Source organism: Salmo salar, chromosome ssa20, assembly GCF_905237065.1.
Source record: "Salmo salar chromosome ssa20, Ssal_v3.1, whole genome shotgun sequence".
In the NCBI taxonomy this organism is placed as follows: domain Eukaryota; kingdom Metazoa; phylum Chordata; class Actinopteri; order Salmoniformes; family Salmonidae; genus Salmo; species Salmo salar.
The window spans coordinates 55,881,100-55,902,674 of NC_059461.1; the positions used below are offsets into that span (position 1 = coordinate 55,881,100).

At 45.5% G+C, this 21,575-nt stretch overlaps 1 protein-coding gene across 1 annotated transcript; it reads left to right on the forward strand.

The window, feature by feature from the left end:
- Window positions 1-801: 801 nt before the first annotated feature.
- On the forward strand, window positions 802-16,524 carry zc3h4 (zinc finger CCCH-type containing 4). The gene is made up of 14 exons (XM_014162366.2): window positions 802-1,112; window positions 5,928-6,222; window positions 6,398-6,505; window positions 6,624-6,903; window positions 7,003-7,187; window positions 7,350-7,434; window positions 7,620-7,765; window positions 7,923-8,024; window positions 8,169-8,280; window positions 8,516-8,625; window positions 8,779-9,209; window positions 9,308-9,597; window positions 9,764-10,012; window positions 13,521-16,524. Exons 1-14 carry the CDS (start codon window positions 1,033-1,035, stop codon window positions 15,182-15,184), a joined length of 4,137 nt encoding a protein of 1,378 aa, XP_014017841.1. The 5' UTR covers window positions 802-1,032; the 3' UTR covers window positions 15,185-16,524.
- The last annotated feature ends 5,051 nt before the right edge of the window (window positions 16,525-21,575 follow it).

Here is a 21,575-nt window from a genome sequence, read left to right on the forward strand (position 1 = left end):
GCTGTTGAGGTTACTGTAGACTTTCTTTGCAAAATAGTGTGTTTTAATAAATTATTTGGTGACATGATTATATTTAGGATAGGTTTATCTAAAAAAGATGACTTTTTAAATGTTTAAAAAAATATATTTTGATAAAATTCACTGAGCATGGTCCTCCCCTTCCTCATCTGAGGAGCCTCCACTGATACCATCATAGCATGGGCCTACCAACAAAAATATAACAGTGAAAGAAAGCAATGTATTACATTTTCACATGCAGTGCTCAGACATTCTGTGAGAGGAAATGACAATTAAAACATGAAGCTATTACATTTGTTTACAAAGTTTCCTATGGCAACAAAAACATGAACAATGGAGCCTATACCTGGTCCTTGGTTTTTATTTTATTGTGATATGGCAAAACAGTTGAACCAATCAATCGAATTAATTAAATGTTACTGATTAGTTGAAATTTGACTGTGGCTTTAATCGTGAACTATAATTGGTACAAGACATGCACTACATACAGACTTGGGACACACGTTGCCGTCCACAGTTACCACCAATATTGTCATGCCATGGAGAGGGAACTGAGGACCAACCATCTAAGAAAAAAGCGAACTTGTTCAAATTACTGGACAAGCAGAAGAACACCTCAATATGCCCTAAAATCCAGACCCCTTGGCTGCAGATATGCATAGACCTATGCCATTGTGCTCTTTGACAACTGCTGAACGAAGAACGTTCGGGTAATTCAGTGACAAACGTCTGAGAACGTAATGTTTATGTCGTCACGTTCGGAATATCCCGCCCCTTCTCTTTGGAGGAGTCAGCCATTTTAAGTGGTTGAGTTTCATTTTACAGCGCAACTGTAGGACGGAGAACCTCAGGACACAATTTCTACCTATTTCTCTAACAACTGTTAGTGGGGAATTGACTACTATGAACTGAAACTCTTCCTAAAACCATTAACAAGTACTGTAGATCCAAGTTAAGTGACGCATAAGCCAGTAGAGTTGTAATTTTTTTTGCACCTAAATGTAGCTAGAGGAAATGGCTGTGGAAAGCATGACTGTCCATCCAAACTCCCCAACAACAACCAACCACGAACACAGTCTTCTCACTGACGAAAGGTCGAGTAATTCTACAATCATATTTCTATCAAACTATTTATTTGTCCTGTGCTTTTTAGGCATAAAAAGCACAGGTTTCTTTTTCATTTTTTTTCTTTCAAAGGGATTAAAGTCGCCTTTTTCTGGGGAACAAGTACAGAGGTAACGAACGCCATCTTGAAACGTTGCTCAGCGCAAACTGGAAGGTCAAATATGAACATGGGATTTGTTCAGTTTGAATAAGTATTTCAAGAAGTTATTTTATGAAGAAGTGACCATCAGTTCAAATAACTGATCCAGCAAAGTTGCATCCCCATCAAAGTAAAGACCGAATGAAGAAAAAAAAATAGGATATTTTTTTTTGCTTGCTAATTGTCCACCATTAACTTAACTAGCTACAATTAATTAATTTCTGAATATATGTCCAATTATCTAGATGTCCAAACGTTTTTGAACACAAAAGCTTTGCAAAATTACATTGCAAAGAAAGGCCTAGTTAAGGTTCCAACTCGCTAGCTAGTTGGCTAGCTGGCCTCCCTTCGTGAAAAAAGGCAGTTTGCAAACTATCCGCCAAGCCTATAGGGCGAATTTAATCCGTTTCCTAATTAATCATTCCATTCTAGGTATTTCAGGTCAGATTAACGACTTTATTGTAATTGATTTCATTCGAAAGTTGTTGGAAATAGTATGTATTTCCTTTATTGGCACTCCAGCTAAGTAACGACGTGGCTAACTAGTTACGCTAGCTAACTACGCAGTTTCTTTTTTGATAGCTAGCTTGCCAGACCAATCTAGCCAGACTAGCTAGTAAACCAAAGGCCGCCATTGTGCCTGCCTTTGTAGCAACTAGCTAGTTGTGTTGAAAACATTTTTGTCATTGGAATTGATGCAGATGGTCACTTGTCACCCAGTAGACCGAGCCCTCTTGAATCGGCGAATAAAATTAATTGCTTCTATTAGCTAACTATAGCTAAGTTAACTATTGGTCCACAGGTTAACGTTAACTAAGCCAACCAGCTAGCTATTGATAGAACATTTAATCACTAACAATTAAGAAATTGATACAATTCCAAGGCGTGAAGTTGATCATACTAACTAGTCAGCAACAATGTAACCAAAGTGATTGCACAATTATTTTATCGTTCTCATCTCCACTTGGAATGTGTTTGTGCCACCCATACAAAAAGTAATTACTACATCTGTACATTAATGGATTTTCTTCCATGTACGTTCAGGAAAATTGGCTAATTTCGTGCCCCTATAAAGTTTCCCCCTTCTCTCTTCTCAGGATAGACTGCTATTTTACTTTAGATTGTTATCCCAAACACCCACCAAATCCCAGAACTGTGTTGAACGTTTGCAAAGCATTTCAGATGTCTAAAAAGTGAAGTAAAACACAAATGTTCCCTATTTAGTTACCTGATTGCCCTGTCTGCAACATTCATTCCCCCCAACAACCCATGTTATAACATTGCACAAACCCTAATAATAAAGTGGGGAGACCACTATTAAGTTCCAAAAACTTTGGGGGGGTCATACCAGTGCTTTTGAGTGCAGAATGTGAAGAAAACCTCTCACAGTAAGTACTTCCCATAATTTTGATAAAGGCCCATTGTTTGTAGTTTAATTGATTATTAGGAAACTTTTTGACCTTTTTAATTAAGCTGTAATCCTGTTGTGATAATGCATGAATAGTGTTGTAAAATGTATTTGTAAGTGAAAACGTGAGTATACATTAGTGATTGTACCTGGTACTTTCAGTATTAACTCAGTTTATGCTCTTGGAACCACACAGGGTGTGTCCAGTGCGCACACAACTTTATAGCAACAGTAAAGGTTGTCTTGTTTGATGTCTGATTATCCAAGCCTATCCTTTGATTGCGGATTATTTATTTTTATTAGGCTATATATTTGGATCCAAGTGTAACTTTTTTCCCTGTTAATAGTTGCTTGGCATTGTTGCTTGGCGTAGAGTAGACTAGAGCCTTATCTAATTGGCAGTAGTGAGTGCTGTCATTTACTGACTCATCTGTTGTTATTGGAGTGATGCAACATTTCTTTGCAAAATCGTTGTGATGTATGTAGGCTATAAAACCCAGAGGAGGCTGTTGACAGGTGCTTGGCATTTGCTATTTCACGCATTTGTCAGGAAATCTAACCAGCCTGACTATCATTTTCATATACACCCTTTATTACCGTAATGTTAATAAACCAAAACCCTTGTAATCTCAGTTTGAAATAGGCCACTGCATAATGTTGTAAGAGTAAGTTTTCATTCAGTACAAGACAAGATAGGGTTTGGCCAGACCCTAACATCTCTTTACACAGCCAAATGGTTAGGCATACTCCCAGCCAATGGGAGTGGGACACCTCTGTAGAAGTATAGGTTGGCTTGGCTGGCATCTGAACTGAGCAAAATCATGATAAAGCGTTTTGCTTGTCCACAGAATCCTCAATACTTGTACCTGGCACCCCACTAGGGAAATGGCCAGGAGTCAGAGCTGTGTCAGTAGAGCCTTTGATCTGTGTGTGCCCATGTCAGTCCATAGAACCCACAGCAATGCAAAGCTCAGCGCTCATCAAGAATGGCCTCCCTGTGCCTCTTGAAGGACGTGAGTGTTTGTGTGACTGCCATGACAGATCTTGATTTAAGGGTGGGCTGTGCTGAGTTAAATTATGTGGACTCCATTGTTTTAGGCCAGGTTGTAAAACCATGCCATTGACAATGAAGGAAAAATAAACGTTTTGATTAATTTGGTTTATTTAAGAGTGACTAGATCTATATGTGGTCCCTCTGGCTGAGAGTAAACTTAGGATAACTAAACGTAAGTAGGAGCAGGAGACTTTAGTAAGACCCAGAAACCTTCTGGCCCAGGAGGAAAGTAATGTCCTAGATAGGAAGTTAGTATGTTGAGGATGTGGTGTGAGTATAAAGAGAGATAGTTGACATTTTATTTGTTTCAATTGGCCTATAGGCCTATGTCCACAGATTGGGTCTGTATGCTCAGAGTAAAGTCTATTCTATAGCCTACATCTAACTCATTGTTTTACTACCCAAACCATTTCTGTGTACTTTGGCCAAAAGTCAATTCTATTCCAGTCTGTATTTGGATAATAGAGTAAAGGCCTAACCTGTACCATTTTGAAATTAGGCTATACCAGAGACTGAAAGCTAGGCTGTTACTCAAGCCTGCTCTGATCAGTGTCAGCAAATATCTGTTAACTCTGTAGGCTGGACTCGATGGCTAAAGTGAGGCTTCAAATGGACATGGTGGTCATATCCTACTTATCATCACCACCACCACACCTGCCTTATTGTCACACCAGTGTGTTTCAGTAAATCATGCAATGGTGTCTCTGTGTGAAACTACACCTTGAAAGCAGGCAAGGGGGAAAAGTATCTGTTTCTTGCTGTCTGTGTTCTCTAGTTACATTTAGGTCTGTGTTCTCTAGTTACATTTAGGCCTAGCTATTCCAGTTGTAATATAGTTTTGACCATTGTGGTTTTCTGTGTAACGTTTGAGATTTGTATTGGTTGTTGGTTAAATATTTGTAATCTCCTAAGCAAGCATATTGTATGCTGTTGAGGACTGTTGCGAGAGGAAATTGACTGGTCTTCACTGATAAATAGCAGACTGTTTAAGATTATTTGTATGTAAACACTTCTGTCTCCCTGCACAGGAATGACTAACTCGATTTAGTGATGGGCCTATTGCTTTCAAAATGTCCTTGAGATAGTGTTGAATGTTGATGTTGAATCCACCCTGCGTAATGAAAGCCCACGGATTGCCCATGTCCAGTCCAGCAAGTTGGGACCTACTGAATCGCCCTCCCCCAACCTGTTACATCATAATAGTTGCATCACTTTCAACTTTTCCCAGTCCATAGAGACAAACCAGTGAAGCTCAGTGTACACACTACACACACATGGAAATGTCATACCTATATTGAAATGCTGTTCAGAGAAACTTGCTGTTACTGATTGCTGTCCCATATATTAACTGCCATTTAATTTGTTTACCACAGAGCACACCCACCTTATCCCTGACCCCCTGACAATAACTCTGCTTGTTTTGACCCAGAAATAACACACAGCCTTTACACCCTAGCAGTCCTATCTCCAGCATACAGTCAGTAGGCCTATGCCTATGCGGTCAATCTAAGAAAAACATGATCTGGCCCTCTTGACTCTCAGCAGACACTAGGTCCTTCATGTCACCCACAATAACAGCCAACCCAAACACAACACTAATGACTCATCAGAGTGTTATAGCAGAGCAGCCTACATTGTGTCATGGTTTGTGGGTGAACGGTGGTGTGACTGTTTGACGAGTTCAGACAAACGCAGCTCTCAGACATTGTCATAGGATAACAACAGCTGATTGGCCCTGCGGATAACCGTGTTATCTCCACTGTCAAGACAAACGTACAGAAACACACAAGGAAACGCCATAATTAGCAACTGAAACCTACTGATTGAATTACTCGAGTTAGAACATGAGGGAAGTGACTCGCTCGGGCTACACCTCAATATAAAATGTGTAAAACGGGTACACCTGAGACTTGCAATGTTACCACCATGAAAAAGGAATTATCCAAATTCCCAAACTAGCAGTCGCGGTTGTTAATGCCATTTTATTCCACTGTACCTTTCCCCAGACAAAAAGCTTTGATCCCTTATTATTATAGTCTGGTGGTGTCTAGGAATGTAATGTTCAACACCCAGGAACCATCCACCTGTCCCATACTGGGAGTCCAAACATGAACTACTCGGATGAGACCTGAGTGTGGCTTGAACAGCATTTTGATGTCCTGTCTATCTGTCCTCTGTCACAGGCGTGAGGATGGTGAGTTGGAAGAGGGGGAGCTGGAGGATGATGGTGGAGAGGTAGAGGTGGCAGAGGAGCCCAGCGCCGGAGGAGGAGGAGAAGATGGAGGTGAAGGTGAAGGAACAACAGCAGCAGCAGAGGCGGCCCCCCCAGAGAAAACTCACCGCAGCAAAGAGCGCCACGCCAGCGGCGACGAGAAGGATGACGAGAAGGCCCGCCGCCACAAGAGGAAGAGGAGAAAAGAGAGGGAGCGGGAGAAGGAGAAGAGGAGAGCCAAGAAGAGACGCAAATCCAAGCACAAAGTAAATGTTTGTGTGTGTGTGTGTTTCACATCCAGCTCTGTTCTGGGTGTCATCGTCCTATACAGACCCTTCAGATCAGGGAGGTTATTGCTTTCCTACTGTAGTTTAAAGATGTTTCTAAGTTCTTTTTCACTCAACCTATCCCTCTTTCTGTGTTGTGTGTGTGGTGTTACAGCGTCATGCCTCCTCCAGTGATGACCACTCAGACTTTAGCGATGACTCTGACTATAGCCCAAGTGAGAAGAGGAAGTATCGGGACTATAGCCCTACGTATCCCCCTTCTGTAAGTTACCCCATGGCAGTGCTCTAAATCACATGATTGAAGATACTTGCTGTGGAGTTACTAATCTGTTTACTACCATGTAATCACAGTGGTCTAACAATGATTGATTGTTTCCAAGTCCCTTGGAGGTTACCCACCAGCCCCGTCCTCCGGCCACGGTGGCCCCATGCCTAAGAAGGGCAGCTACGTAAAGATGGACAAGCAAGGCTACGGGGGCTACGGCGATTATGAAGAGGAGAACTACGAGGGAGAGGAGGACGAGGAGATGGGCGATGAAGACTACGATGACTTCACCAAGGAGCTCAACCAGTACCGCAAGGCCAAGGAGGGAGGCAGCGGTGATGGAGGTGGAAGGGGCAACAGTCGCGGGGGCAGAGGTAGCAAAAATGGGGTCAGAGGTGAATTGAACAACCTTTACTAGTTTGCTTGCAGGTCCCCGCGTGCCTTTCATATGCTAACAAAAGGTGCTGACAGTGTTTCGTTTTCTTTCTCCACAGGAGGTAAAGGTCGTATGAAGAACCAGCGAGGTCGAGGAGGCATGAGAGGAGGAGGGCGTGGAGGTAGAGGAAGAGGAGGGAGCAGGGGTCGGGGGCGAGGGGGCAAGATGGGTGGAGACAATGAGGACGGAGAAGGGATGATGTACGGAGGAGGAGGAGGGGGAGGAGGAGGAGATGAGATGGAGGTGAGTCAAAGACAGTCATCCTCTGGCCCCAGATGCACAGACAATGTGAAATTATCTATCAATCGTACTGGTGTGCTGCTAAAGCAGCAAAATGCTGAACATCTCAGGAAAGTATATTCTGGTTTCTGAATTGTTCCTCATTCAGTTGATGTTGTGTTCTAGTATGGAGATGATGACTATGACCACATGGGTGAAGATGACTATGATGAATACTCTCAGTACAGGAAGTCCAAAGACCGTGGAAGGGGTGAGTTGGCTGTCAGAATTATTCATACTAAACAATACTTAGTCATGCTACTGTAATATACATACTAGGTTAGCTGTTCTGATGTCCTTTCTAAGTAAACATGCTTTGCACCCGATCCAAAATGGTTGCCTTGCTTGTTCCATTGTAGCCCACTGATGAAGTGTCTTTCTCCCTGCTCCAACCAGGTGGCAAAGGTGGGCGGGGAAGGGGCCGTGGGAAACAAGGGCGTGGTATGAACCGGGGAGGCCGAGGGCGGAACCGAGGGAGAGGCCGAGGGGGCGGAGACCAGGGTCACGAAGAGGACAACAATGGAGACATGGGGGACATGGGGGTGAGAATGAAACCAACACCTTACAGACCTGCTCGCTCCTCTGAATGAATACTCAACCTGTACAAGTTGGATTTCTGATAACACTCTAAAACTAGTAATCCTTGGAAGACCTCACCGCAAGGCCAAATAGAACCTGTTTGTTTGTGTTGTGGTGCAGGATGGAGGAGGCGGCCAGCACAACAAGCACCAGGGGGACAAGCACCAAGACAAGAAAGGGAAAGCTATCTGCAAGTACTACATGGAGGGCCGCTGTACTTGGGTAAGAATGAAATCATAGAATTTGAGCGGAGAGGCATTCTCAATAGAATGTCAAATCATTCTTCTAACATGTTACCGTCAACTACTTTTTAAAATCTTGTCCAAACGTGATTTTGATCGTTTTATCTCTTTGCCAACTTTCCAGGGGGAACACTGCAACTTCAGCCACGACATTGAGCTGCCCAAGAAGAAAGAACTCTGCAAGTTCTACATCACCGGCTTCTGCGCGCGGGCTGAAAACTGCCCCTACATGCATGATATCCTTTACCTGCAGTCCACTTTGTATCAGATAGGACATTACATATATTCCCTTCAGTGTGTGTTTACAGCTAGCATAACTAGAACGGCCATACTAGTTGCCAAGTTTAGTATAGCCTATATCACTGCTACCCCTGGGATGCTTTTTGAGTATCGGGCCTATATGGCCATGAGACCGTCTTTGAGTAAGTTCAGTCCATCCAGGCCATCCATAGTTCTTTAACTCGCCAGCACGTGATTTCCCCTGCAAGCTATTCCACACCACCGGGAGCTGTGTGAATGGAGACGAATGCATGTTCTCCCACGAGCCTCTGACCGACGACACCCAAGACCTGCTGAACAAGGTGAGCCGTCCTCAAGTGGATTTAGACACCACCTCTGTTTCTTTAACGCTCTCGCACTTTTACTCACTCTCTTCTCATTTCTGGTGTTTCTTGCTCTGTCTGTGTTAGTCTGTTAACCCCTTTTGATCACCTTTTGATCTCTTGTGTTCCTAGATGCTTGCGGAGGATGCCGAGGCTGGAGCTGAGGATGAGAAGGAGGTGGAGGAGCTAAAGAAGCAGGGGATCAACCCCCTTCCCAAGCCTCCTCCAGGGGTGGGCCTGCTCCCGACACCGCCCAGACCAGGGCCTCCTGACAACTCTGGTTCTGGGGACTTTGGACCTCCTGGACCACCACAGGGCCCCATGTCCCCCAACGGCCTCCCCGGCCCAGGGCCTACCCAAGGGCCCGGTCCCTGTCCTGGCCCCCCTCCCCCCTACCCAGAAAGTGGCCCCTACCAGGGCCCTCCCAACCCCAATGGTCCCCCACCACCATCCATGGGCCCCCCACCCCCCTGTTCCGGCAATGGTGGGAAGAAGATCCCCTCGCTGTTTGAGATCAAGGTGCAGCCCACTGGACAGCTAGCTCAGAAACTAGCTAATCACAGGTGAGCTTTTCACATCCATCCACACCTATTTATGTGGCTTTTATAGTTTGAGTATGTACTAGGAACATGGTTTAACTCAACAATCCTTCTCTCTACAGAGGTCAGACCCCTGGAACTGCCACAGGCCAAGCTGGTGTAACTGGCCCCCAAGGGCTCCCCGGTGGGCCTGGTGGGCCTCCACCTCGGTTCCCTCCACCTGGCATGATGCCCCCAGACATGTCAATGGGTCCTCCCCCGCCTATGGGCCCCGGAGGACCCCCCATGATGCCAGGCTTTGGCCCAGAAGGGGGGCCCATGATGCCCCCCGGACCTCCTCCAGGGGGTAACTTCTTTGACAGCTTCTTCAACCAGCAGCAAGACATGAATATGGATGGGGTGGTGGAGGAAGGTAAGCTGAGCTGACAGCGTATCACATAATTAACGAACCATACAGTCACTGTTCGCATCAGAGACTAATGTTGGCCCCTCCAATATAATTTCAGATTGAATCTAAACCTGTACTGTAATGTGTCTCAGAGTGTTGGAGTTGTCAACCCTCCTCCTGTACCTTCCAGGTGATGACTTCCAGGGCTTTGGAGGGATGGACGAGAAAGAAGGAAGAGGATCGGGAGGAAACCAGAGCTCCATGGGAGGCCCGGATGTTCCCTCGAACGGAGGCTCGGCCAGTCAGCAGGCGGGGATGGGCATGCCCGACTTCCTGCCGCCGGCCCAGCGCATGCTGTTCCTGAGAATCCAGCAGAAACAGCAGGAGGACGAGGAGAGGGCCAGACTGGCCAAGGGGGGAGGAGAAAGGGATGTGGACGGTACGCTCTTCACACACACTGTAGACCAGGGGCAACATACGTTCAGTGTTTCATCAAATCATTTTTTTATATATTTTTTTATACCTAAAGGGGTCCTAAAATTCTAAATCAAATATCTAAATGATCCTTGGTATGATCATCTTAAAACAATTCCATATGTTAGCTTAGTAGAACCCCCCCAGGCTTAGACTCTAGGGGGTTAAAAAAACTCCAGGCCACTCAAAAAAAAAAAAAAGGTTATTGGATAGGATATAGAGATAGGATAGATAGAGGAGAGTTGCTGAAGTGCTCCACCAGTCTAGGCCACCCAGGCCACTCTTCAATGTCTAAAACTAGATAGAATGTACAGTCCGTTGAAATTATAATGGACCTATACGTTTTCAAGTAACTGCCCTTCCCCTCGATACATTTTGAAATCCCGATGTGGCCCTCGAGCCATAGACACTGTATTGATGTCTATTTTGCTTAGGGACTAATATAACGGCAAGCCTGCACAGGCAGTAACATAAGCACTTCTCCTGGGCCTGGTAAACCTGGCATGCACCACCATGGGAAATTACTGCAGGCACTGTCTCAATTCTCCATAGACAAAACAAACAATTCCCACTGACACAGTATAAACACTGCAGGACTATGCAATATTGATACAGACACAATATAAATACTGGCTAGAGGTCGCGCTCACCCGTATAGGCTACATAGAGCGCATAAAAAAGGTTGAGTCGAGTGCATATGCTGTGTAAACCCTGGCTACGTCCCTGGCTGGGCCCTGGTCATAAGTAGTTCACTATAAAGGGAATAGAGTGCCATTTAGGACACAACTAAAGCTAATGCTATGATTCATAAGTTGTACGGTTTTAGACCCGAAAAGTGCTTGCTTAAGTCCGTGGAAAGTTTACAGTGTTCCTGTCTCTTTTTGTTTGGATACAAATGTACACTACCGTTCAAAAGTTTCGGGTCACTTAGAAATGTCCTTGTTTTTGAAAGAAAAGCAAATTTTTTGTTGATTAAAATAACATCATAGTGATCAGAAATACAGTGTAGACATGGTTAATGTTGTAAATTACTATTGTAGCTGAAAACGGCTGGTTTTTAATGGAATATCTACATAGGCGTACAGAAGCCCATTATCAGACACCATCACTCCTGTGTTCCAATGGCAACGTTGTGTTAGCTAATCCAAGTTTGTCATTTTAAAAGGCTAATTGATCATTAGAAAACCCTTTTGCAATTATGTTAGCACAGCTGAAAACTTGTTCTGATTAAAGAAGCAATAAAACTGGCCTTCTTTGGACTAATTGAGTATCTGGAGCGTCAGCGTTTGTGGGTTCATTTACAGGCTTAAAAAGTACTTGCAAAACACCAGTCTCGACGTCAACAGTGAAGAGGCGACTCCGGGATGCTGGCCTTCTAGACAGAGTTGCAAAGAAAAAGCCATATCTCAGACTGGCCAATAAAAATAAATTATTAAGATGGGCAAAAGAACACAGACACTGGACAGAGAAACTCTGTCTAGAAGACCAGCAACCGGAATCGCCTCTTCACTGTTGCTGTTGAGACTGGTGTATTGCGGTTAATATTTTAATGAAGCTGACAGTTGAGGACTTGTGAGGCGTCTGTTTCTCAAACTCGACACTAATGTACTTGTTCTCTTGCTCAGTTGTGCACCGGGGCCTCCCACTCATCTTTCCTTTCTGGTTAGAGCCAAGTTTGTGCTGTTCTGTAATGTGCCATTGGAACACAGGAGTGATGGTTGCTGATAATGGGCCTCTGTACGCCTATGTAGATATTCCATTAAAAATCAGTAGTTTCCAGCTACAATATTAATTTACAACATTAACAATGTCTACACTGTATTTCTGATCAATTTGATGTTAATAGACAAAAAAAAAGTGCTTTTCTTTCAAAAACAAGAAAATGTCTAAGTGACCCCAAACTTTTGACTGGTAGTGTATATGTATCCCGGGGAGGCAGGAAATGTCTGTATGACACCGTTGACCCTCACCGGAACCCCTCAGCAGAGTCAACATCCTCTGGGCTGTGGTTGCGTAATATACTCCCATGGATCAGATTAGGGACTCCAATTGGCCTCTACACCCTCGCTAGGTGGAGCTGTTGTTGTGTGAGATACTTTACTAATTATCTTGGGCTCTGACATTGATTTAAGTCAGGGTTCTCCAACTGACGACCCGCGGGCCGATTTTGGCCGTGGGTGTTTTTATTTGGCCCCCCAAGTTTTCTGTTTTTTCATTGTTGGACATAAAAGACTGTAAAAAAAAAAAGGCATTTTTTTAAATTTGTTCCCAAGTATTCCTAGGCATAAAGGAGCGATACTGTACATGTGATTGTATACAAATGTAAGCAAGGTCTGAAATTATGTTTTAGTCAAATATTATATCTGTTTGGGGTTCTTGCGGTCAAATTGCAGTCTACAAATGATTTGTAATTATGTTCCGGCCCCCGACCATCCACTCCAGAAAAAATTGGCCCGCGGCTCTGATTGTAGGTGGATTTCAGTAGGGACGTGACAAATGGACAATTTTGCTTAATGTTTAAAACAGCAATTTTTTCTGTTTTCCATTAAAACTATAAGAAAAATATAATACAATTCCACGTCAATGCAGAATAATGGTCCTATTACGTATGTATGACCACTTGGGAAAGGCAATGAAGTCAAATCTACCGTAGTCATATACCCTTATAAGGGCTACGGCTGTAAGGGTACACTATGGCTTTTTAAATGCCAACACGAAACCTTCTCTGGAGATAGGTTTGAAGCATCAGTGAACAGGCATTATATTTCTCTGTAAAGGAACTGTCAATCAAATTATCTTGAGCTGCCTGTGCGCAGCCTGCCTGCGCGCAGCCTGCCTGCCTGCTCGCAAGACCACTCTCCTACAAATGTACTTTAAAGTTGAAATACCGTGACTTAACAAGACATTTAGTAGAAACAAAACATCTTCCACTAGGAATCGACACCTAAGATTCAGTATTTTTGGAAAGGACGAGACTGATTAGTTGCCGTACTTCCGAGAACCCAAACACTCACATCTTTCATAGTGAGCTAGCCAGGGACGGATAGAGAGAGGAGGGGCACAGTATAGGCAGGTCAGGCAGACAGTCAGAACTGTACACTAGGCCTATCTACCGGCAATCAAAAGCTGTATCTCCCAATGGAATGCTGTGTCTCGAAATTTCTTGGCTTGCAATGTCTCACAACCTCAGTAAAGCAGGGCCTGTCAACAATGAATAGGCTAGGATATTCTACACGCTACAGACCGAAGACTGAACACACTCTCATCATTTGCAAAGAGAAAGAGCAGGCGAGCCAGCTGCACTGTGATAAAAATTGTGGGGGGGAAAAAACATTGTTCTTGATGTTAAGGGTCCCAAATACGTTTAAATGTTTAAATGTTCACACCCCTAGTTTTTGGTGGTTGTGGTTGCTATACTGGTTGTGGTTTCTAAACTGGGTGACATCACTGATTCCTGTTGCTTTACCTCCTAGGTGACTCAGCTAACTGGTACTCCAGTGAGGATGAGGATGGAGGCGGCAGTGTCACATCCATCCTGAAGACGCTCCGCCAGCAGAGCCAGGGGCCCCCCAAACCTGAGGGCCCACCCAGCGACCCCCGCCTCCAGAAAGGCTCCCCAGCGCACCCCCCCATCCGACCGGCGGACCCCCGCCAGGGGGATCCCCGGCTGGCTCGTGATCCCCGCCTCTCCCGGGCCACAGACTCTGCCCAGGCCTTGGACTCTCCCAACCCCTCCTCGGCATCCACCATCACCCCTGCAGACCCCCGCCTGGCCCGGCTTGCCACCGCCACTCTCACCCCTAAACCAGACGCCCCCCTGGTGTACAAGCCCCCGCCCCTCACGGCGCCCCCTGCAGAGGAGGAGGAGACGGAGAGGGTTCTGAGGGACAAGCCTGTGCCCATCCCCCTGGACCCCCTGATGGGCATGGCCCTGAGGGACCCGCGCTCCCAGCTGAAGCAGTTCAGCCACATCAAGAAGGACATTCTCCTGCACATGCCCCCATACGCTAAGACAGTGACATGGAACCCTGAGGACCTCATCCCCATCCCAATCCCTAAACAGGACCTCCTCCCCCTCCCCCCAGGCATCCCCCCTGTCTCAGCCCTGGACCCCCGCCTCTCACGCAGCCAGCAGCGGATCCACACGGCCCTCCCCCCTACCCCACCCGTCCCCCCTCCCTCCTTAGAACCCCCCGCTCCAGCCTCCTCCTCCCTCCCAGACTTTGAGCTGCTCTCTCGCATCCTCAAGACTGTTAACGCCTCATCCAGCCCCTCGCAGTCATCCCCTCCTCTCCCCCTTGTCCCTCCAACAACTCTCTTGCCGGGGCCTCCTGCTTTGTTGCCCACCCCTGTCGACAAGCCCGTCGATCCTCGAATGGCCCGCAAAGCCCCTGCTGACCCACGGCTCCAGCCGCAGAAATCTGCCCTGAAGCAGCCTTCAGAGTCCCCTGTCCCCTCTCTGACGGTCTCCCCGGTAGCCCCTCCACCCACCACCGGTTCCTCCTCCCCCACCATCGCCCCCTACGACCCTCGGCTACTGTCTGCAGGTGGGGTGGGCCGTGGAGGGGGTGCAGTTGGTGGCAGCAGTGTGCTGAGTGGGATCAGTCTATATGACCCCCGGACTCCTAGTGCAGGTAAACTTGAGGGCCCTGGTGCCGCCACAAACACTACCCCCAGCAGCGGCCCCACAGAGCCCAAACCCAGTGAGGCGGCGCCAGCCAAGCTCAAGGCCAAGGAGCCCCTGTTTGTCCGTAAGTCTGCCCTGGACCAGCCGGAGCCAGAGAAGAGCAGCGAGCAGTCCACTGACCGCTACAACAGCTATAACCGACCTAGGCCCAAGCCTGCACCCTCGCCGTCCACCGGGCCCCCCGGAGGTCCTGCTGCCTCTGGCTCCTCCACGGCCGGACAGGGTCCCCCTGGTGCTGCTGAGCAGGCCCCGGCGGGTGTCCACAACCTGCCTGTGTCCTCGCTCTTCACCATGGTGAAACAGGCCAGCAAGCCCAGCGGCTCCGGCAGCCCCTTTGGTGGGAACAGCCCTGCCCAGCCTGGCGACACCACCACCACGGAGCAGGACAATGCTTCTCTGAAGGAGGTTTTCAAAGGCTTTGACCCCACGGCATCACCCTTCTGCCAGTGATATCTGAGCCTATCCACCTGGCTGGTCGAACATTGTTTTAGACACGGACACTGAACGCATCAGCAAGGAGCGCACTGAGGCGGGAGCCGGACTGGCCACAGACGGTGAACGTTTGAACGTGTTGGTCAGGCGTCACACCTGCAGTGTTTGCTAATGAGATTCTATAACAGACTTTGGGGCCGGGGAGGGAGGGTGTGGGAGGGAGGGATATGTTGGAGTCTGGGAAAGAGAGACCTCTATTTTAAAACAAACAGATGTATAAATAAATGTATTCCCTTTATGAGAGTTCCTCCCTGCTTTGAGAGAAAACAATTGTTGGACAACAGTAACATAAGAGTCCAGAGATTTAAATGGGCTGTACTTCCTCATTTATGCTCCTCCTAGTCCTGTTCATTTTCCTTTGCATTTGTTTGTAACTCCAGTCTCCAAACTCTCCCTTTATCAACCGTTCTGTCCCATCCCACCAACCCTTTCACGTCACTGACTTCCACTGTCGCCGTGGGAAGAATTCTTGTCAATCATTGTATCTTTTCTAGTCCAATCACAGGCTAAGATAACACATAGAGAATATTTACTGCCAATCCCTCTGCCTGTAGCGTTATAACAGTACAGTATATTATATATGAATACAACTCTTTTGTTTGCTTGATTTGAAGTAATTTCTTTGTGCTTGTCTGTCTGTTATCTGTCACTCTTTCTCCTCTGTCGGCTGTCTCTTTTTTGTTTTATATATTTGAGCCCTCTGCTCTTTCAGCACTGTGTTCTCTCTAGCCTCTTCTGTTTGTTTGTTGTGTGTCGGGGTGAAGCCTATGACTATGTCGGCCATGTTGGTCCCACCACCCCACACACCCCTGCTTGAGGTTCCACTCACACCTCTCTGCCACTGAGTCAGAACTGTACAATTGAAAACCACAACTGTCATGAGTGTCTGTCTGTCATGTGTGAGATATGATCATTTTAATTTATTTTTTTATACTTATATCTGCCTGTCTCCTCCCTATGTCACATGACAGTTAAATCAAATCATTTGGTGAGAGACACTTCCCGCCTGCATTTAAGTGCGATGCAGCCTGTAACCGTGAGAGGAGAAACAGACACTGACATTCTTGTTTTGTTGAAGTTTCAAACAAATAAAATAAACTCACTTAATTCCGTAGAGGTATGAAAAGTCTGGGGTGACCTGGCTATACAAGTGTCTTTTTTTTGTTTTCCCTTTCCAAAAAGTGACTGCTTTGTAAATTGAACAGTGTCCTGTTTGATGAGAGGTACCATTTTGTAACCGTTCACTGTAGGGGAGGTTGTTAAGTATTTAATAAAGGCGATACGTGATCAATCGGTAACTGACCAGTGTTTCTCGTAGTTTGGTGGGCAGCCTAGGCGGTAGGGCGAGCAGGCGTCTCTGTGGTAGTATGTCATCACCATGTAATCCTAGTGTTTCCTGCTAACCATCCTTGTGATTAATTTCCTTCCATCCTGATGTCTCTTGGCTCCAGGAAGTCACATCATCATCCATCACAGATCTCTTTAACTAATGGTGCATTTCCACTGAGGATTTATCCCCGTGTTTTACCCAGAAGGCTCACACTATTCTATTTCCATCTATGCGGGTCAGCATCTGTGACTCACTGGGCTGTAGTTCCGGTGGACCTGCTCTGACTTGGAGCCAAGGCAAGGCCCTGGGTACTTTTTAAGATATTTACTTACACAGTAATAATGGCTAACTGAACTTCAACATCTTCTCACAAAGCAACAGTCTTGAATGATGCAGAGGTTGTTGATTATGCTCACCACAAGTCTTTTGTGTCAAGCTACTGATGGAAGCACATTGGGCTAGTTCGGCGTTGCTGCCGACTGCGCAGGCGACTGCCGACTGATCTACAAAGAACCTTGCATCATAAATAACTACTCATTATTATTTGTAGATCAGTCAGTCACAATTTACCTATGACACATTACAGTTTCGAGCCTCTCAAACACGGCCAATAACACTGGAGCTTACATTAACATAAACCTCTGGTGACACCTTGCCTGGCTACCCAGACTCCTTGCTCTTGCCAAACGCTAGGCCACGGACGTGAGCTTCTTCTCTGCAAGGAGTCTGGATCCGAGAACCTGCCCGACGCTTCACCAAACGTGAACACATTTGTGGCCATCTGATTGGTCCAAAAACCGATGGGTTGATACACTGATTGGTTAGAGACAATCCAATTGCTGATGACTTTGTTTTGTACAAAGCCCCTCCTTTCCCCTCGTCAACACAAACGACTTCAATGATTGCAGTCAGACTTAATTATGACATAACCTATTGTTGGTTTAGTGTCACTGAGTTTCAGGCATGGTTGGTTGGCTGCTGAAGAACTTCTATGAGTGACTTATTCTTAAAACGTACAGTACCAGTCAAAAGTTTGAACACCTTCTCAGGGTTTTTATTTATTTTTACTAAATGAAAGTCCCAATAAGTGCAAACCAGATGCGATGGCATATCACTGCAGAATGCTGTGGTAGCCATGCTGTTTAAGTGTGCCTTGAATTCTAAATAAATCACTGACAGTGTCACTAGCAAAGCCCTCCCACACCATCACACTTCCTCCTCCATGCTTCATGGTGGGAACCACACAAACGGAGATCATCCGTTCACCTACTCTGCGTCTTGCAAAGACACGGTGGCTGGAACCAAAAATCTCTAATTTGGACTCATCAGACCAAAGTACAGATTTCCACCGGTCTAATGTCCATTGCTGGTGTTTCTTGGCCCAAGTAAGTCCCTTCTTATTGGTGTCCTTTAGTAGTGGTTTCTTTGCAGCAATTTGACCATGAAGACCTGATTCACACAGTCTCCTCTGAACATTTGATGTTGAGATGTGTCTGTTACTTGAACTCTGTAAAGCATTTATTTGGGCTGCAATCTGAGGTGTAATTAACTTATCCTCTGCAGCAGAGGTATCTCTGGGTCTTCCTTTCTTGTGTCGGTCCTCATGAGAGCCAGTTTCATCATAGAGTTTTATGGTTTTTGCGACTGCACTTGAAGGAACTTTCAAAGTTCTTGAAATGTACCGCATTGACTGACCTTCATGTCTTAAAGTAATGATGGACTGTCTTTTCTCTTTGTTTATTTTAGCTGTTCTTTCCATAATATGGACTTGGTCTTTTACCAAATAGGGCTATCTTCTGTATACCACCCCTACCTTGTCACAACACAACTGATTGGCTCAAACGCATTAAGAAGGAAAGACATTCCACAAATGTACTTTTAACAAGGCACACCTGTTAATTGAAATGCATTCCAGGTGACTACCTCATGAAGCTGGTTGAGAGAGTGCCAAGCATGTGCAAAGCTGTCATCAAGGCAAAGGGTGGCTACTTAGAAAAATCTAAAATATATTTTTATTTGTTTAACACTTTTTTGGTTACTACATGATTCCATGTGTTATTTCATATTTTTAAATGTCTTCACTTATTCTGCAAGGTAGAACATAGTAAAAATAAAGAAAAACCCTTGTTGAGTAGGTGTGTCTAAACTTTTGACTGGTATTGTATGTGAATTGCGAGGTAGTGAGTATTCAGGCAACTGATTCCATACCATATTGGGAAATTCTTGGCTTGCACCCAGCTCTTTTTTGACAGGAATGCCTTTCGTTTTTGGCATTCAGGATAGTGGGAGTGTTACTTAGGCCTCATTCCAAAACTGCTCATGAACTTCCTCACGATCCCCCTGGCAACGAACAAATCAACAACAGTAGCCCAGAAATGAACACACCAGAAACATAATATGAAATCCTACTACAGTAGTGTTTGTTTTTGGTTTTATATTTAGTCCTCAGCTAAAGACGAGCCTACTTTGAGTGTTGCCCCTCCCAAATCGTCATAAATTGTTGCTGTTGGCTTTTGGAACCTTGAAAATGTGTTTATTTTCTTTGGGTGGAATCTGAATAGTAACAAATAGGCCTAGCTCTTATAGGCCACAAAGGCAAATAAAGAACACTTTAACTAACATAGATTACTGACCACTAATCCTCTTAAATCTAAACTCAGCAAAAAAAAGAAACATCCTCTCACTGTCAACTGCGTTTATTTTCAGCAAACTTAACAATTGTAAATATTTGTATGAATATAACAAGATTCAACAACAGACAAACTGAACAAGTTCCACAGACATGTGACTAACCTAAATTGAATAATGTATCCCTGAACAAAGGGGGGGTCCAAATCAAAAGTAACAGTCAGTATCTGGTGTGGCCACCAGCTGCATTAAGTACTGCAGTGCATCTCCTCCTCATGGACTGCACCGGATTTGCCAGTTCTTGCTGTGAGATGTTACCCCACTCTTCCACCAAGGCACCTGCAAGATCCCGGACATTTCTGGGGGGAATGGCCCTAGCACTCACCCTCCGATCCAACAGGTCCCAGAAGTGCTCAATGGGATTGAGATCCGGGCACTTCGCTGGCCATGGCAGAACACTGACATTCCTGTCTTGCAGGAAATCACACACAGAAGGAGCAGTATGGCTGGTGGCATTGTCATGCTGGAGGGTCATGTCAGGATGAGCCTGCAGGAAGGGTACCACATGAGGGAGGAGGATGTCCTCCCTGTAACGGACAGCTTTGAGATTATCTGCAATGACAACAAGCTCAGTCCGATGATGCTGTGACACACCGTCCCAGACCATGACGGACCCTCCACCTCCAAATCGATCCTGCTCCAGAGTACAGGCCTCGGTGTAACGCTCATTCCTTCGACGATAAACGCGAATCCGACCATTATCCCTGGTGAGACAAAACCGCGATTTGTCAGCGAAGACCACTTTTTGCCAGTCCTGTCCGGTCCAGCGACGGTGGGTTTGTGCCCAAAGGCAACGTTGTTGCCGGTGATGTCTGGTGAGGACCTGCCTTACAACAGGCCTACAAGCCCTCAGTCCAGCCTCTCTCAGCCTATTGCGGACAGTCTGAGCACTGATGGAGGGATTGTGCATTCCTGGTGTAACTAGGGCAGTTGTTGTTGCCATCCTGTACCTGACCCACAGGTGTGATGTTCGGATGTACCGATCCTGTGCAGGTGTTGTTACACGTGGTCTGCCACTGCTAGGACGATCAGCTGTCTGTCCTGTCTCCCAGGGACCCTGGGCATCTTTCTTTTGTTGTTTTTCCAGAGTCAGTAGAAAGGCCTCTTTAGGCCTCTTTTGAAAGACAGGGTCCTAAAAAAGGGACTTTTCTTTTTTTGCTGAGTTTATATGAAGTGAAGGTACCTGTTCCTTGTGTGTGTATATATTGCATCCCTGATCTTAAAGGTCCAGTGCAGTCAAAAATTTGAATTTTCTGTTTTTTTAAAATATATTTCCACACCATGAGGTTGGAATAATACTGTGAAATTGTGAAAATGATAATGCCTATTTAGTGTAAGAGCTGTTTAAAAAGAAAGCCTGAAATGTCAACCTGTTTTGGTGGGGAGTTTTGGCCTGCCTGGTGACATCACCAGGCTGTAAGTTAGTTCCAAACCTCTCTGTCAACAACAGCTTCTTTTCAGTTTTCCCCTCCCCACTCAGATCACTCCCAGACAGTCCTAGCAAAATTGTTACTTGAGAAATTGTTCTTTGCTAAGAAGCTATTTTTGTTTGGCTACATTGGACCTTTAAGGTTGCATTGGACCTTTTTAAGGGGTTAAAATAGGTCAGGATTTGAAGGCACCTAGGACTTGTAGTACTGCCATCAGCTGGGGGCTCCTCTGTGTATTCAGTGTTCTACTAACATTCCTGCTTGATCACGTTGTCTCAACGTCAGCTGAATCCTTCTAAACTCCTGTCTGAGCTGCTATTCTGGAGCAGTCAGTCGCAGAAAACATTAACCATCATTTTTTTTTTAAAGGTTTGTTTCCCAGACATATTAAGCCTAGTCCGGCACTAAAAAGCATTCTCAATTGAGAATCCTAATTTAAAGCGCTCATAAATCCAGGACTAGGCTTAATCTGTGTCTGGGAAATTGGCCCTTAAATTTGCACAACATTGTCATGCCATCTTCTTTTCCCTTTGAGAGTATGTATGCATCAGATATGCAAACATTTTCAGGGCCAATCATTGGGGAAAATATGATATTTTTTTATTTGCTCAAATGAACAATGTACCTTAGCGTTTTCTCTGCATCAGTGACATTATTGTATATTTGTATGAGCACACTGACATCAACCTCTTGGTATGTGTCTGGTGGAGATATGACACAGAGAGCTTTCTGGTGTACACGTTGTTGTGTTTGGTGGTGTAGGCCCATGTTGCATGCCAGTGATTGACTGTCTCCCTGTGGACAATGAATGCACACATCTCAAAATGGTCATAATATCCATAACAATAAAACACCCACAGTCTGGAGTGAGTCTAACTATGGAAAAATGTACTGCTCTTGA

Excerpts from the sequence above, each read along its gene's own strand:
- zc3h4 (XM_014162366.2), top strand. The coding sequence starts at position 1,033 with ATGGCTGTGGAAAGCATGACTGTCCATCCAAACTCCCCAACAACAACC. Across the intron at positions 7,766-7,922 it reads GAGACATGGGGGACATGGGG|GATGGAGGAGGCGGCCAGCA; the intron begins GTGAGAATGAAA and ends GTTGTGGTGCAG. Across the intron at positions 8,626-8,778 it reads CCCAAGACCTGCTGAACAAG|ATGCTTGCGGAGGATGCCGA; the intron begins GTGAGCCGTCCT and ends TTGTGTTCCTAG.